Raw genomic sequence first — 18,499 nt, 5'->3', positions numbered from 1 at the left:
ACAACACCCAGGGATGCTAGTCAAGAGTGTGGACAACACCCAGGGATGCCAGTCAAGAGTGTGGACAACACCCGGGGTGCTAGTCAAGAGTGTGGACAACACCCAGGGATGCTAGTCAAGAGTGTGGACAACACCCAGGGATGCTAGTCAAGAGTGTGGACAGCATCCAGGGATGCTAGTCAAGAGTGTGGACAGCATCCAGGGATGCTAGTCAAGAGTGTGGACAGCATCCAGGGATGCTAGTCAAGAGTGTGGACAACACCCAAGGGTACTAGTCAAGAGTGTGGACAGCACCCAGGGGTACTAGTCAAGAGTGTGGACAACACCCAGGGGTGCTAGTCAAGAGTATGGACAACACCCAGGGATGCCAGTCAAGAGTGTGGACAACACCCAGGGATGCCAGTCAAGAGTGTGGACAGCATCCAGGGGTATTAGTCAGGAGTGTGGACAACACCCAGGGATGCTAGTCAAGAGCAGTATTAGTAGCACAGGAGAAAGGAGATTAGTGGGCAAAAAGAGTGAGAAGACAGAGCCTAAGCCATGGGACATGGAAGGTGGGACGTTAGCTAGAGACAATCCAGGGACACTTGGGAGTACACCCAGAGGGATTTTGCTGGTGACTTTGAGGGGGCAGTTTATTAAGGTACTTTCAGCAAACCTTTTACTTCAGAACAGTCAGGGAGATATGTTAGGTAGGATGACATAGGAAGTAAAATGGGTGATAGTTATCAAGAGCAGAGTTCTAGAAGGTGTAATAACTAGTCTTTACTAGGAAAATGGCTGTCGCCCTTCTGAGTGGCACCTCCCTCCTGAGTGCTGGGGTTACAAGTGTGAGCCACTATGCCTGGCTTCAGAAAATAGCTTTAAAAACCAATTTTAAAAATTACACAAGTGGCATTTGTGCCTTAAAAAAAAATCACACAGGCCAGTGAGATGCTCGGTGGGTAAAGGCGCTTCCACCATGCCTGAAGACCTGCTGCGTTCAATCCCTGGGCCTCACATGGCAGAAGGAAAGGACCAGCTTCAACACGTCATCCTCTGAAGTCATGCTCACTGTGGCATGTACACAATCACAATACACAATACATAAGTGTAATTTTAAAAATTCACATTGACAATAAAGAAAGTCTGTGCCTTTTCACCTAACCCTTGGCCTTTCATTTCATGGAAAGCTGTTTCCTTCAAGAGTCTACTGGAAGCAGTTGAAATACGTCTCTATATACATAGTTTTATAAATATTGCTCATTTATACTATTCTGTAAACTGGTCTTTTCATTGAACACATCTATTATTAATTTATAAATTTGTTCTATATTTAAAAAAATATAAACAATGCTCAACTACATGAATATGTATTATTTGTCTGTTCAACTATATAAAACTCTTCATTTCTGACAGAATGTATTAACTTTTTAAAAACAGTATATGAATTTGTGTTATGGTGCATGAGGTTTCTACAGAATAATGTATATAGATTTGTTTCTATTTACTTGTATAATTCTCATGGGCTGTGCATACAGATAAAACTATTGGTATAGAAAAACTTCAAAGGTCATCTCAGACACGGTCCTTTAATCCTCTCAGTAAAATCTGCCCTGTGGGAGGAACAGCCCTATTTTGTGTGATTATTTACTCACTGTTACTAGAAGTAGCCTTATCAGTTAATGTGCTTTCAGCTACAAGGAATGGAAAGTCTGAAAATGGCTTAACCAACAAGGGCATCTTCCTACTTCATGTACAGGAAGTCCTTAGGTGGGCAGTGATGGCTCTTATTTAGCAGCTCAAATTTCTTAAACCATTTAACTTTTCCTCAGCATTCCTTATGCTTGTCCCAGTTTCATAACTTCACATACCTGTGGACAAAAGAAGGCAGATTAACAGTATTGGGAACCAGGTCTTGTCCTAGATTAGAAGCCCTATGGTGGGTCTCTCCTTACCTTCCCATTGGTTGGAATCATGTCCCATGCCCAGCCCTCTCTGTAGGCAGTCTGGGAAAGTACAACTCTAGAATATCCAGACTGTCATGGCAGACAGGTATTTATTTTGATGAGATGCGAGGGGATTGAGAGAGTTAGCTGGGAGAATTGGCTAGAGTGGCCAGTTTTGCTTTTAGGTAGAGTTAGAAATCCATTTCCTGATATCCACCTTAGGTCATAGTTAAGCTCTGTAAGGCATCCTTAAAGAGGAAGACTGGGGTACAGCTCAGTGCAGGGCTGCTGCCCAGAGTATGTCTCATCCTCATTACTAAGAAACAAGTAAGCCATCAAGCCAAGAAAAGCCCAAACATGACTGCTAATGGGGGAAGTACAAGCATGACCACAGGATGACATCTCGGCAACTAATAGGACCTCTCTATGATGGTGGCCCATTGAGATTGTTCCAGCTCGTGCTGTCATGGAATTGCATTTGTCTGAATTCACCAGGTTGTTAGCACAACAACAGACTCAACTAAGCTGCATCTTGTACGTATCCCTGTAGAGAGCTTTAATGCCGCCACCCTTGCCCTGCTCCCATGCTCCCATGCCTGGTCCTTATGTCCTATCATGGTGGTGGAAAGTTCAGATCCTTGTTTCCTGTGGCTCAGATTCTTTCCTAGTGTTTGTGTTGGACTGTGGGCAGCAGCCACACTGGGTTTTAAGCTACTTTATAGCAATAGATCAAAATCTGTAATTGTTCCCTCATTTATCATTTCTTCTTTCATTGTACCACTTTGGATGCCTGAAACAATAAGTTGGTAGAAACATGTCATAACTTCTCCCATTATTACAACTGATTAAAGTAATTATAATAGATTGGAGTAAATCGCAGAGGTTCAAGAGAGAAATATCATGAGTAAGAAATTTGTAAAGAACATCATTCAGAGAAAGAAAGGCGACTGGTCCCCTCTATCAGCCTCATCATAGGGTGTATTCCATGGAGAGATGGAATCTGTTAATGCTCAAGAAATGGGAAAACAAGAAAGACATACAAATACTTCAACAGATGGCTGGCTATCCACCTGCCAATCTTACCCTTTTTCCTGTGTGTTGTGTGGATCTAGCCACTGTCATATAATGGCTATCATTTTATAGTCTGAGAAAGTCCCTGTTTGTTTTAAGAGCTTATAGGCACTTCATAAATAGTCCCCAATTTGTTCGCTGGTAAGACAGCAAACTACTTAAATCTGACTTCCTTGCTAAGCCACACCAGATACTGGTTGATCCTAAACTATTTGAATCCTTGTGTTTCCAGTTCCCTGCTGTATAAACTGTGTCTCAGAGCCCAAAGCACATACTCTTCTGTGTAGAATACCTTTGTTCTCTTGCTTTGATGCTCTGCACATCATCCTTTCCTCCAAGATGGTACCTAGTTCATCATGGAAGAGACTTGCGGTTTTGCCCATTTTGAGTGCTCAAAGGCAAGTTGTAGTCTTTGGTTAAAGTCCATAGCATACCTATTAATAAAGGCAGTGGCGACTTGCTCTATTAGTTCCTACCTTGAGAAGGTGGCAGGGATGACCTTAGGCTCTGGATGGTGGGTGGTGGGCTTGGATCCATTATGAAGACGGTTGGTCATGGAGATGGCCACTCCCTTGCTGATGTGATACATGTTGCTCCATAAAAATGATAAATGAAGGGGAGAAAGCTTAATCCTTGGATCAGAGAAAGCCTATCACTGTAGATGAACGGTCTTGTTAAATAAGGAACACAGAGCCAATGCAGAGATGAAAGCCCAAGAGGTCAGAGCTAAAAACCTTACCCTTCACTGCTGCTGCTGTCCTCTTCAGCAAGAGCCCTACTTCCTGTCTGTTTGTCTTTTTTATAGACTTTCTATTCTGCCTTCTCATTGGTTGTAAACCCAACCACATGACCTCCTCATCACTGCCTGTCTGTACAGACCTCCAGGTCTTCTATGGTTTGTATTGAGATTAAAGGCATGTGTCTCCATGCTGGCTGTATCATTGAACTCAGAGATCCACCTAGCTCTGCCTCCCAAGTGCTGGGATTAAAGGCATGCACCACCACCACCGCCCAGTTTCTGCTATGGCTTGCTATTAGCTCTGACCCCCAGGCAACTTTATTTATTAACATGCAAATAAAATCACATTTCAGTACAATTAAAATATCACCATACATCACAGTTTCCTTCTTTATGTTTCAGAGGTTCACATGGACCCCCTCCGAACCTGGTGTCCTGTTGCAGACTGCCAGACAGTGTGCCATATTGCAGCAGGAGACCCAGGGAAGCCTGTCATGGTGGAATGCCCTTCCTGCCACCTGAAATTCTGCTCATGTTGCAAGGATCCTTGGCATGGGGAGGCTTCCTGTAGAGAGCAGCCAATTGTGCCAGAGCATGGGTAAGGGGTGAAGTGTCTTTGGGATTATTCCTAGTGTTCTTTTCAAACACTGTCTCAGTGGCTTTGGGAAGGAGTTAGGTATTCACTGTAGAAATACCCTGAGAAGAATTAGTAAGGTGGTAACAGACACTAACCAGAACAGTATGTCTAAAGGGGATTCTAGCTCTTTATCCTAAGGGGACCTTCCAGATATGTTAAGTTTGTTCGCATTCACTCCCTTTGGGTAGAGAGACTCATTGCTCTAGTTTTCAGTAGAAAGTCAGGGCTTGTACATAGCTATTCCCTAAAAAATCATGTTTACCCATCACCGCTGTAGCCCATTCTTCCTGTTTACAAAATAAGAGAGGTATGATCATACCTGATTAAATGGCCAGCTCATTGGGGTATGCCAAACCTACAGAACATGCAGACAGACTGTCTTCCTAAGTGCTGAAAAAATACGGAGAGATTCCTTCCTAACACTTTATGCTATGAAAAGGTGGTGCCAGGCCTGAGATTTTATGTCAAGAAGCAATTCAACCAAAGGGTGCCGTTTTGTATGGAGGGTTTTTATGGCAGCAGCCTGGAGCAGAGTGAGAGACCTTTGTGTTAGATCCCATGCTTCGCTTGAGGCTATGGCTGTTCTGCTCGAGCAAGAACAAAACACCAGTGTTCCCAGCCAGTTGGCTTACTCACCCAGTGCCCTCAGACTGCAGAACCGGTCTTCAGGAACAGTCACGCTGCCTGGCGGTGGTGCTGTGCTTCAATATCAGGCCAAGCACAGAGGGAAGAGAACTCTGATACACACGCGGCTATGTGCCATCCCCATCAGATTTAAAGCAATGTTTTCACAGTAGTTAGCCCCCCAGGTAAGTTTAAAGGGCTCAGAGGAGAGGGATGAGTTGAGTTCTGACACTGTTCATGTCATCCGGGCGGCCTCATATAAGGCACTAAGCCTCTTTTGAGTCTGTATCCCTATTGGGAAAAGGGGGCATTAAAGTTTTTATTACATTAACTTGTGTGTGTGTGTGTGTGTGTGTGTGTGTGTGTGTGTGTACACACGTGTGGACCTGTGCTGTCATGTGTGGAGGTCAAAGGACATGTTGTGAGAGTTGGTTTTTTTGTTTTTGTTTTTTCCTTTGACCATGTGGATCCCAGGGATTGAACTCAGGCCATCAGTACCTTTCCCTGCTGAGCTATCTCAACAGCCCAAAGAAGAATATTAAAATGGAAATACTGTCTCTACTATATCAGGTTATTTCCAGCACCATATCTGACCAGAGGTTGGACAACCTTTTGTAAATTGTGATGTCTCTGTGTGCTGGGTGGTGATTTTAATACCCAGTCAATGGAGTGTTCTGACTCCCTCCTAACACAACCTGAACCGCTTAGTCCTGAGTCCCTTTCTGCTGAGGTCACACACTGGCCTATTCATCAGCTCGGAGGAGGTCTTTTTGGTAACAGTAGGCATCTCGTTGAGTCTCGCTAACTGAATCCCTCCTTCCCCTTATTTAACGAGCAGATCGTTACATAGACTGATCCCTTTTGGATCCCGAGTTAGGTTCTCACAGTTTGACTCCCTCCACATACTTCTTATTCAGAGAATGTGTGATCCAGGAAGGAAGTATTAATTTGGCGAAGCAATAAAGTCAACCAGCTGTGGAAAATGTAATTATATAATTCATTAGGAGCCAAAATAAATATTTTTTTTCTTATTGAGCTATCTGAACAACTAATAATCCATGTCTTCCATTTTTCCTCCCACCCGTCTCTTTGGAAGTGAGTTAAACACAGCCAACAGGATTTATTGACCATCCACTTAAGACCGCTGACTGAACATGTCTTGTCTGTTTTGTTTTAGGGCCCTCTTTGGGACGGAAGCAGACGCCCCCATTAAGCAATGCCCAGTTTGTCGGATTTACATTGAGCGCAATGAAGGTTGCGCTCAGATGATGTGTAAGAACTGTAAACACACGTTCTGTTGGTACTGCCTGCAAAACCTGGACGTAAGTTCTCCTTGGAGGAGGCTCAGCCTTTGCCCTTTGCTGTGTCTGTGCCACGGTCGGGGCCCTGCGGTCCTTCCCTGTCACACGTGGAGTGGAGCCTCTCTCTCACTATCGTGCAAAAGGAATTTGGTTTTCTTAGTGAGGTTTCCTAAGCCTGATACCTTATATCTGTCCTCCTTTACTTCCCGTCTTCCTTCTTCCCTCCTCCTGCCTTTTCCCGCTCACTTCCTCTTTCCCTTCGGCTTCATCTGTTCCATGGTGCTGGGTACTGGACCCAGACATTGTGCATGCCAGGCGAGCACTGTCCCACTGAGTCCCAGCCCCATTGCCCTTTCAGACACTGTGAAACCTCTTTGTGTTGCCCTACATGTGCTGCTTCAGCTTTCAAGACATTCTTTTGTTTAAGGGCATTTTGTGCCTTGGAGGAAATTACCTCTATCATGTAAATACCTGTGAGTGCGTTTGTTTTATATTGCTGTTGTAACAAATGATCACAAACTTTGTGGCTTAAAACAGCACAGAATTATTTTCTACGTCTGTACACTAAAGTGTAACGTGTATCTCACTGGAATTAGGATATTGACAAGGCTGCACTGCTGTCTGGAGTCTCTAGATGAGAATCCAGTTCTTTGCCTTTCTATCTTCTAGAGAGAGGGTTGCTTGCATTGCTAGACTTGTGATCCCGTTTCCCTATCATCTCCAAAGGCAGTAACATCCTGTCTCTCTGACCCTTTCATGGTTCTCATTGCCACTGACCACAGCCAAAAAGGATTTCCTCCCTGTAAAGACCCATGAAATGAGATTGGACACATTTGTATCACAAAGGATAATCTCCCCCAGGTCACGGTCCTTCACATAGTTATACATGCAGACATGTCTCTGGAGACTCAGCCATGAGCATCTTTGAGGGCAGTCTGTGTACTGCAGTCAGGAAAACCGCTGTCTCCTGTCCCAATGTCTGTTGTGGTGGTGTGACAGGGAGTACTGCTGCCTTGTGTGTCTGTGACAGGAAGTATTGCTGCCTTGTGTGTCCGTGACAAGGAGTACTGCTGCCTTGTGTGTCTGTGACAAGAAGTACTGCTGCCTTGTGTGTCTGTGACAGGGAGTACTGCTGCCTTGTGTGTCTGTGACAGGAAGTACTGCTGCCTTGTGTGTCTGTGACAGGAAGTACTGCTGCCTTGTGTGTCTGTGACAGGGAGTTCTGCTGCCTTGTGTGTCTGTGACAGGAAGTACTGCTGCCTTGTGTGTCTGTGACAGGAAGTACTGACGCCTTGTGTGTCTGTGACAGGAAGTACTGCTGCCTTGTGTGTCTGTGACAGGAAGTACTGCTGCCTTGTGTGTCTGTGACAGGAAGTACTGACGCCTTGTGTGTCTGTGACAGGAAGTACTGCTGCCTTGTGTGTCTGTGACAGGAAGTACTGCTGCCTTGTGTGTCTGTGTGACAGGAAGTACTGACGCCTTGTGTGTCTGTGACAGGAAGTACTGACGCCTTGTGTGTCTGTGACAGGGAGTACTGCTGCCTTGTGTGTCTGTGTGACAGGAAGTACTGATGCCTTGTGTGTCTGTGACAGGAAGTACTGCTGCCTTGTGTGTCTGTGACAAGAAGTACTGCTGCCTTGTGTGTCCGTGACAAGGAGTACTGCTGCCTTGTGTGTCTGTGACAGGAAGTACTGCTGCCTTGTGTGTCTGTGACAGGAAGTACTGCTGCCTTGTGTGTCTGTGACAAGAAGTACTGCTGCCTTGTGTGTCTGTGACAGGAAGTACTGCTGCCTTGTGTGTCCGTGACAAGGAGTACTGCTGCCTTGTGTGTCTGTGACAGGAAGTATTGCTGCCTTGTGTTTCTGTGACAGGAAGTACTGCTGCCTTGTGTGTCATTGTGACAGGGAGTACTGCTGCCTTGTGTGTCATTGTGACAGGAAGTACTGACGCCTTGTGTGTCTGTGACAGGGAGTACTGCTGCCTTGTGTGTCATTGTGACAGGGAGTACTGATGCCTTGACACTAGATTCTGGGCCTTCTCTGATCATTGTTCTTCCTCACTACCCAATAATGTATCTTCTCAAAGTCAGCTAGCATTTTCATTCAGTCCTGTGCCAAGATGCAGTGACCTCAGCTGTGGGAAGGGTGGCTGAGAAGGGTGGACTTCAACTCCAATCTTTTAAAGTTTGAGGTGGTATAAACTGTTTAGGCTACTCCTGTCAGGGCGATTTGAAGTTATAATGTATGTCCATGTTGGTGTCAGACTTCAGTCATGCATGTCTTAGTTAAGGTTACTATTGCTGTAATGAAACACTATGACCAAAGAAACTTAGGGAGGAAAAGGTTCATTTGGCTTACACTTCCACATCACAGTTCATTATCAAAGGAAGTCAGGACGGGAACTCAGGCAGGGCAGGGACCTGGAGGTAAGAGCTGATGCAGAAACCATGGAGGGGTGCTGCTTACTGACTTGTTCCTCATGGCTTGTTCCACCTGCTTTCATACAGAACCCAAGATCACCATCCCAAGAGAGGAACCACCCACAGGGGGCTGGGCTTTCCCCCATCAATCACTAATTAAGAAAATGCCCCTCAGGCTTGCCTATAGCTGGATCTTATGGAGGCCTTTTCTCAGTTGGGACTCCCTCCTCTGATGACTGGTAGCAAGTGACATGAAACAGTACACACTACACGGGCGTCTTTTCGTCAGTTCTTGTTTTTGCTGTACAGTTGGGTCTCATCCAACTAGCAGTTTGTTCAGTGCTAAAGTCTACAAAGCAGTGCCAGGAAAGAAGGTGTCATTAATGGATGCCTGCTGGCACTTCAACTGAAAACTAGGTAAGCTGTTGAGGACACCGTGAGGAAGCATCTCTGTTAGCTTGGTGTTTTTTAAGGAAGTGCATTAGATTGAAGAGTTGAAGGTGGATGTTGTAGATGAAAGAATATAAACAGCTCACACATGGTTTCCACTTTGAATAACTTTGTTTTAACATAGTCTTTCAGATGGCAAGTGTGTGTGGTGTTTACACAGTAAAAAGAGATCCTAGGGCTTTCTCCATAATCTGGGTTTCTCTCCACAAAGCACCTGAGTCCAGGCAGTTCTCTTTAGGAGACAAGAATGTAAGGGACTCAATGTGTGCACCAGATCTCCATCCTTTGGCTGGAGTAAGTCTGGGGGATGGCGTTGTGGAGAACACTCTGTTCAGACACTTGTGTTGTGTGGGCCCCCGAGATGAAACGGGACAGATGTTAAATGTCTGAACACATGGCCTTCAGATGCTAAAGCATGCTTTTTCGACTGTGTCTTGGGATCTTGCTTTCTCTGATTTAGATGAGGGCATTGGCTTGGGATGAAGATGCTTTTCTGCAGGGCAGTATTCTATGCCACACAGTGTTGATGTGTTTGTGGGAAAATGGAGAACCTGGGACAAAGGAGGATTTTCTAAAGCCCAAGCCTGAGACTGTGTGTGCTGGGCATTGCGTTTTCTCCCGCCTTCATCTCCATCCCTGGCACGTCAGAGGCTGAGACGGAGCCTCCCAGACCTGTCTCCTTGAGTCCTCTTTTCTCTCCATGTGACCTCAGCTGCTATTCCACTCCTTTACCATTCTATTCTGTCCGCTGTGTCCGTTTAGAGATGAGCCAGTCTCCTCGAGCTGACTGTCTATGCTCTCTATTCAGAAGCCAAGCTTCCAGAGAGCCCAGCCACCTCTTGCTGCGGACATCTGCCTCCTCCAGTCAGCACAAGCCATGCAAGTAGCCACACGGCCATACCCTGGCTGTACTCTTTCCAAGGTTTTGCATGATTTCCTCCTAGGAAAACCCGACATCCTTAGCTTTCCCAGGTTCTCTCTGCATTTGGCATCTTGGCCACTTGCCCTCTCTTCTGACCTTGCTTCTCTAGCTGTACCTCAGTTTCCTTTCCAGACCCCTCACCTATTCATGAGTGTCTTCTCTGAACAAATGTGCTTCTTAGTCCACTTCTCCTCTAGATAATCTCATTAACTTCTGTGATTTTTTTTTCATTTTATGTATAACTTTGAAAGTGTCTCTAATATCCAAGTCTCTCCTTCAAAGACCAGGTATAAGTAATGAGCTGCCTTTGGATGTATTGCTTGGATGTCAAGTTCAGCATGTCCAAACTGTAGTCTTTATCCACCCTCCCAAATCCATCTCTGAGTTATTTCTCTTGGCAAAACCACTGTCTTCTTTCTGCTCTGTAGCTTTCCCCTCATTCAAGACCCTGTTTCCCTGCTTCCTCATTTGGTTCATTACTTTGTAGCTAGAGTTTTCCTGCCTGGCCCACGGTCAGGGCAAATCTCTCTCACCTGCCAGTCCCACAGCCGCTCAGACCCGACCAAGTAAACACAGAGACTTATATTGCTTACAAACTGTATGGCCGTGGCAGGCTTCTTGCTAACTGTTCTTACAGCTTAAATTAATCCATTTCTGTAAATCTATACCTTGCCACGTGGCTCGTGGCTTACCGACATCTTCACATGCTGTTTGTCATCGTGGCGGCTGGCAGTGTCTCTGACTCAGCCTTCCACTTCCCAGCTTTATTCTCCTCCTTGTCCCGCCTATACTTCCTGCCTGGCCACTGGCCAATCAGTGATTTATTTATTAACCAATCAGCAACACACTTGACATACAGAACATCCCACAGCATTACTTTCTTAGTATCTTGTGACTGGCTTCTGCTTCCCTGTCGTTCTCTCTGCTGATGGCATTTCTCACACCAGGTATGCTCCTGGCTTATGGTTCTCACGTTCCGTGGTGTACACCTCTGTCGGTTACCTGTCTGAGATGGTTGATTAGGCCATTCCTTTTTCTGTTGTCTCAACCAAGATTTCATTATGGTTTATTTCCTTGGTGATTTGCAGAACTGTAAGCTATGCTGAAGATGGGCGTGGAGTTCCTAGGGGAAGTAATTCATAGGTTAGGTGACCCCTGCACTTTATATCCACCTCTCAACTCCACATCGTGTGCTTACTGAAAGTCCTCTCTTTGTTTTTCAGAATGACATATTCCTTAGGCACTATGACAAAGGACCATGCAGGAATAAGCTCGGCCACTCGAGAGCATCGGTAATGTGGAACCGAACACAGGTACCCTCCTCCTTAAGGAAGCATGAGATGCCTTGGACTTAGGGTTGCTTCCTTGCTTTCCCATGCCCTCTTGGGAGGTTCCGGTACAAGGAGAGAGAGAACAATGGAGCAGCTGCCTGAAGTTAATTCAAGAACACAATTATTGAGGGACAGAGGCACCAGAGGGCTGAGCAGTGGAGTGACCAGCCAAGTGAATACCCATGTTCTTTGCTCTTGCAAAACATGGGAGGAGTTTCCTGCAAGCAGTGAGAGCCCATCAGCCATCAGAGGAGAGTTCTGCAATACCATGGGCTCCTTCTGGGCTTCAGTTCCCTCTGTACATGCCATTGTGTATTTATGTGGCAGGTTCAAAGGGAGCTGTGGTTTGTTTTTTAATAGTGTTTTGTGTTTATCAAAGGCTACGCTCCCTTTGAGGAAACCAATGCTCATATCCTAACAATCATCATAATGTTCCTATGAAACTGTTGGGGAAGCCCTGATAGAGAACAGGCCAACACCCACAGTTCAGGGTTGGGAGTTAACAGTTAAGCTTGAGTTAGGCTTCTGTTGGTTCTCACCCTCGATTTAGTCCCATGTAGCTTTGTAGTTTGTGTCCGGTTGAGAACATCACTAAATGTGCCCGAGACGGTATCCTAGTCATTCATCTAGCAGATTATCATAGACTAGGTGACTGGAACAGCAAAGATTGCCTCTTCCTGGTTCTGGGTGCTGGAAGTCTGAGGTTCAGGTATCAACATGGGCAGGTTCTGCTGAGGATGTTAGCTGCTTGTCTTAGGACTTGAAGGAGTGAGAGTTCGATTTAGCTCATGGTTTAAAGGGAGACAGTCTATCATGGTGGGGAGGACATGGCAGAGTTCACAGTGGTAAGAACCTGAGGCTGGGACTCCTCATATCTCAGCAATGCTATGAACAAGGACCAGGGGGAGGGGAATATTAACATTCATCAGGCTTTCTTCTGTTTTACTTTTTGTTATTCAATCCGATGCCCAGCCCATGGGATGGCATCACACATTCCCTTCTCAGTTGATCCTGTCTGGAAATGTCCACACAAATACATCCAGAGGTGTGTCTCTTGGATGATTCTAAATCTAGACATGTTGGCAATGAGGCGTTACATTCACTGTGCTCTTCCTGGCTCACAGATGGTAGTGTTCTTGCTATGTTCACCTATGGTAGAAAACTGAGAACGGAGGCAAGCTCCTGAGCTCCCTAGTGTCACTAAGGCTCCAGAGTCTCAGCTAGGGTTCCCCTCTCCAAATGCCATCACACTGAGTAGTAGGGTTTCAACATAGGGATTTGGAAGGGGGACACAAGCATTCACACCATAAAGGCTGTTACGCTTGGGGACATGTACACATCTAAGATGATGTAACTGCTAAACTAGGGTTTTCTCTCCATTTGCAGGTGGTAGGGATCCTTGTGGGATTAGGCGTCATCGCCCTGGTGACTTCACCCCTGCTCCTCCTGGCCTCTCCATGTATAATCTGTTGTGTCTGCAAGTCCTGTCGAGGCAAGAAGAAAAAGCACGATCCATCCACAACCTAAAGTTACCTGCACAGACATCTGGGTTACATGAGACAGTGCAGCGATAAAGCCCCACTTAGCGACCTTGCCTCCTTCTCCTTGCCAAACTTTGGAAGTGCCTCTGTGTCCAGACTCTGAACTTGCCTGATAGCATTCGGTGTTGGAAAAGGCCAAGTCCTGGGTGTGAGTGTTCCTGTGTATCAAGAAGCAGCTCTCAACCCAGGCTGTGTCTGTGGAGCACTCTGGGAGCTTTGCTATTGCTTGGGAGACTCTTAACACATTGCCATCTTGCCATCCAAAGGATCTCACCAGGCTTCTCATCTTCCATGCAAACCTAAGGAGCCTGGGTGAACATTCAGTGTACTAATGGCATTGCTGTGCTTGGTGGCTTTGCAGACTGAGCAAAAGTCTGTGTTGATTCCACTGCCACGAGACACATGGCAGAAACCCAGAGTCAGAGGGGAAGGATAAGACTGCATAATAAGAAATTCTATGAGCAATAGAACTGGCCACTTATCTCAGGAGTCGATGCCCTGGCTGGCATGCCCGTGCCGGCTACTGTGAGCACATCTTCAGCGTTCCCACAGTGACTTGGCAGAAACATAATAGCTCTCTCCCTGTGTGATCTCATCTTCAGGCAGGAGAAACTGCTGTTCAGAGGGAGTTGTCCCTTCCCAGGAAAAGGTTGTAACATGTAAAACAACATGGCCTAATTTAGTGTCTGTTGTTTGGCAGGATGCTATTCTTCTTAGGTAACAGTTCACCGCTCACAGCCTGCAGCTGTGGCCTATAAAAGTGTTTTAGATGGGCTGTGAGTGGGAAAGCTTCAAAGCCTTTGTCGTAGGCAGCAGGGTCCTTTCTTGGGCTCTGTGGTCATATTCCCAACAGATTAGGAGTTGGACCAGAAAGTGTACATCAGCAGTACACATTATAGTCCATCCATCGATCCATCGAGCTGTTGATCCATCCATCCATCCATATAGAATTCATGTGACTCCCCCTAAGCATGCATGGAGGTGTTCAACAGATGACACAAAGTAAGATTAGTTAAAATACCTTGTTCCTTTCTATGGCTAAATGATTTATCTGTCTGCATAAACTTTTTTTTTTTTTTTTTTTTTTTTGCTTAGTACACATGTGAATTTTTACTGTTAAGTTCATAACTTACCCAGGAGGGTAGGTTTAAAAACAAATCTTTTAAAACAATGCCTAGTGCAATTTTATGTTGTCTGTAAAGTGATAATCAGGTTATTTACATACTTTCAGACACAATTTAGAGCAGCTCTTTGCTCAGCCTAATTTAGTATCGTTCTCCTGGGAGCCGTTCAGACAATCTGAGTGCTTTCTGTGTCCTCAAGAAACTGATAAAATGACAAGAAGAAATCAAGTGGAAGTATGTCATGTGTCTTCAGTAGTTTGGATTTGTGTCATCTCAGTGTGACTCATCCTGACCATTATACCATCAGTCACAAACAGATTTTGAAAAGACGAACATGTTTTCTCCAGGGAGAGGATTATACAGTTGCCATTAGCAATGCAGCCCGGTGCTTCTCAAGACCAGTGTGTGTTCCGTGTTAACGGAGACTTCTGAAGGCAGGGAGATTATTCAGGGCCTATTCCTTTTTCCATGGTAACGTGGTTACTAGATTGTTAAACTGCTGCTATCCTGGATCTATGATCAAAGATTGATGCCTTGCCTCTGCAGTGGAATGTATCCTAAGTGGGGATGTATATATTCAAGGACCTTTAATTCACACACATGTATTAATATCTAATATATGTATAGTACATTCATTGGCTGTCTACTTTTTTATTCACTGGTTTGTGTAAAACATAGAACTCGGGAAAACTTCTGAATGGCAACCAGCCTAAATCATTTTAATCATTTATTAGAAATGTCATCATATAAATCGGCTCTATTTTCCATTGAATGTCTAAGCCCTTCAGAAAGAACAAACAACAACAACAACAACAACAAAAAAAACCCCTCTCTTCTGAAAGGATATTTCATATTAGTCCAAACATAAATGTACATCTCTCTGAGTGGTTAGCTTACACAGACATAGTCAGCTGCCTCCCTTGAGGTGACGGGCTTTTGTTATAGCTCAGGGGATTACAGGAACTCAACTGCCTGAAATTGGATTTTTGTAGCAAGAATGTCAGCAGCGACAACACCAGCCACCATTAGCAAATTCTCCAAGTTTGCTCTGTTCTAACTGGGGCAGATTTCATGTAACCTGAAATGCTGTTATCTCAGAAATAAGAGCTGGTGGATTTGGAGGGAAGGTGGAAAAGAATGTCTGTGCTATTTCCCTGGCAAAATTGAGGGAAATTGCCTTCCAGAGATTTTTATAAAAGCATTAGTTTTGATTTTATTTTTATTTTTATTTTTGGCTGGGAAGGGGGTTGTTTGTCAAACTGATTTTACCTAGCTGGATTTTTTTTTTTCACTGTTGCCAAGTGCCTGAATAACGGTGTCTTCTTCCTTATGTGACAAAACGTGTGTGAGAGTGTGTCTGAATCTACTCAAGAATTTGGTAGCTAGAACCCAAGTGTGTGTATCTGTGTGTAGCTGGAGAATTTCTCTCCAGCTCCCGCCACCAAGTCCCGCCAGTCCCAGAGCCCACTTATAAAATAAACACACAGACTCTTACATTATTTAAACTGCTTGGCCATTAGCTCAGGCCTGTTATTGTCTAGCTCTTACTCTTATATTTAGCCCATTTCTATTAATCTTTACTTTGCCACATGGCTCATGGCTTACTGGTACCTTACATCTTCCTTGTCCTGATGGCGGCTGGCCATGTCTCTCTCTCAGCCTTCCACTTCCCAGAATTCTTTTCCTTGTCCCGCCTATACTTCCTGCCTAGCCAATGGCCAATGAATGATTTATTTACTGACCAATCAGCAACACACTTGACATACAGACCATCCCACAGCATCTGTGACTCATCCCAGGGCACAAAGCCAGCCTAACTCTTTTGTTTCCAAAGAAACAAGGTGGTGACTATGATCGGGGAGGCTGGTTTTTCACTTTGAGTGGTTGGCCTCTGGAGAGTTAACTTCCTTTGCCCTCAGCTTCCACCTCGTTTAGGAAGATTCTTACAAAAAGTGTTTGGCTGTGGCAAAAGTTTTCTAGTCCATTTGAAATAGATTTAGAAGCCCACTAGGTTTGCACTTTCCAGAAATCTTGCTGGACACAATGGTGTATCATCCAGACCCCGCCACCTCTGGGGTTTCCCCTGTCGAAATAAACACATTAGAGAAGAGGGAGGCCGCGCGAAAGCAGGTGTTAGAGTCTTGGCCATCCTGTTTGTTCATGCCATGGGGATTTGCTCTGGATTTGAAAGCTGTACTTTGAAAGTGGCCTTGGGAAAGCAAATAATTCTGTGTGAATTTTCTTGTAGTTTGCATCACAAAATAATTCTCTTCATTCAAGTGGAAAAATCCTCATTGATTTTTTTAGATGTACAAAACTGTTTCTTGGAAGCCAAATTTCCTCTTGAAAATTACTCAATAACCAAGTATATGTTGCGTTCTCCTCCTGTGCCCAGAGCTCCTGCAGAACACATCTCTCTGTCCCTGAGTAGATGCCTTTTAGTATGTGAAACTGTACACATGTGTGGCTGTGAGAACCAGCTCAGAAATGCCTTAGATGAATGACGTTGTGTAAAGCTGTCTCAATTGATATCTACAGGCTATCACATCTCATGTTGTTGGTTCATGATCCAGGAAGTTTTGTCATGTGGTTACTTAAATTGCTGTTGGAGTATATATATATATTTTCAATTCTTTGGGAAGAAAATTGTTTTAATCTCTTTAGCCCCAATAAATGTGAGCAGGAAACCAAGCGCGTTAGGCTTTGTTCTACACAATGCTCAGTTTTATTCTCTAAGAACCTCCTAAATCACTATGAAATCCCAGGCTCAGAATTTACAAAACAACCAAAATTTATGTCTAGGTAATGGTTCTTGGTATTGTGTTTCTTGAAGAAACAGGAGAAGTGCAATGCTGTCACTCAATGCAGACTTCATCACGCTGTGTGGAGAAGTTCACATCGGCAGCACCTAGGCGTTGTCACCACCCAGAGAAGCCATCAGTTATGACACATCTTTAGCCATTCGAAACAATCACACCACGCAGTCACTGCTTTGTGTCAAAGTAGAGTTCAGTAAAAATGACGATTAGACTAAATTCCAAGAACAGTTCTAACCTTCCTAAAACCTCTTAGAAGGATGGGTTCCCTTGTTATGAATTTAAGGAAAGGAATTATATGATGGTACTAGCTTATGGTTATTTCCATTTGATTAGTATTCAGGGCAGGATTTCCCTAAGGTTGAGTGCCAAAAGCTGGTTGTAGCGACACACAGCTAGGCCTTGTGTCTCTACAGGGCTGAAGACTCATTTTCTTGAACTGGTGTTGCCTGTTTGCTAAATGTTATATTCCCCTTGCAGTAATACCCTAACATTTGCAATCAACTGACTATTTAAAAAAATTCACTTTGTAATAATTCAGTTTGTGGGGAAAAGCAGTAAAACCATGTAAAACATTTGGGGTTATAGTTTTTTAATTTTCTTAATCATCTCCTAGAATGCCAACATTATTGAATTTCCAAAGTATGCTTGCTATTTTCTAAGCTTCAATTTGCATTCCCAAAGAAATATTGAATGAACTGTTTCATAAAGCACCGAGTTTAATCAGTGCCCTAGCCAGCAAACTTGTTGCAATGTAAATTATGCATCTAGTGAATCTGGAGAAGAACTATGATTAGGTTTTTCTGCAATTCAATTATTTTCACTTGTTAGATAATAAGTCTACTTTATCTTTAGGCCCCAAAGATCATGTCCGACTCCAGATTATGAGGAAGAAATGTGTTTCTTATAATTATTATAGCTTTAAGGAATTATAATTTTTTATATTTTTACATAAATTATTTAAAGAACTTGGGGAATCTTCCCATGAGATGATCCATATCCATTTCTCAGAGAAAGCAATGATCCATTTCTCAGAGAAAGCAATGGGCTAGTGTTCTTGTCAACCCAAGGGTCAGATATTAAATGGCAACCAGGAAAAAGAGTGCAAGCCTTCCTGAAAGGATTGCAGTGCCCTTTCCATACCTGATTTCACACACACACACACACACACACACACACACACACACACACACACACACAAAACCAATGGAGGTATAGTTTTATGTATGAATTTTTATATATGTACACACACACGCACACACACACACAGATGTGAAGTTATCATAGTCAAAGTTTCTGTGTGTAACAACATTCCCAGAGTAGGTGGTACCCATGAAATCAAGCCCAATCCCCTCTTCCATGACCCCTGAGGCTAACCATGGAAGAGGACAGGAGATGGAGGGTGATTTGCTAGAGAAATAACAAGGTCACGTGCATCTGACTTGCTAATGTCAGAACCCAACACTCACCAAGGCCACATACTTCAAACGCAGCAGAGTGCTTGCTTCTTTCCTAAAAGCACATTTCCATAGTTCCCTTTTCATGTTTATATGCCAGACTCAGAGAGATAGTTAACTCAGATCCAAATCCTCCCCT

General features: G+C 44.3%; 1 protein-coding gene across 1 annotated transcript in view; it reads left to right on the top strand.

Annotated features, from left to right (window-relative positions):
- The window catches only part of Rnf144b (ring finger protein 144B), a 55,603-nt gene extending 40,881 nt beyond the window's left edge, over positions 1-14,722 (top strand). The window contains exons 4-7 of the mRNA XM_059262990.1: positions 4,141-4,336; positions 6,177-6,321; positions 11,315-11,404; positions 12,809-14,722. Coding sequence (XP_059118973.1) covers positions 4,141-4,336; positions 6,177-6,321; positions 11,315-11,404; positions 12,809-12,949 — 572 coding nt within the window. The 3' untranslated portion in view covers positions 12,950-14,722. The remainder of the gene's footprint in view (positions 1-4,140; positions 4,337-6,176; positions 6,322-11,314; positions 11,405-12,808) is intronic.
- The last annotated feature ends 3,777 nt before the right edge of the window (positions 14,723-18,499 follow it).

The sequence above is a fragment of the Peromyscus eremicus genome, chromosome 5 (assembly GCF_949786415.1).
Source record: "Peromyscus eremicus chromosome 5, PerEre_H2_v1, whole genome shotgun sequence".
NCBI classification, from domain to species: Eukaryota; Metazoa; Chordata; class Mammalia; order Rodentia; family Cricetidae; genus Peromyscus; species Peromyscus eremicus.
The sequence above is the reverse complement of the archived record's forward strand: the minus strand, read 5'-3'. Positions and strand labels throughout refer to the sequence as shown.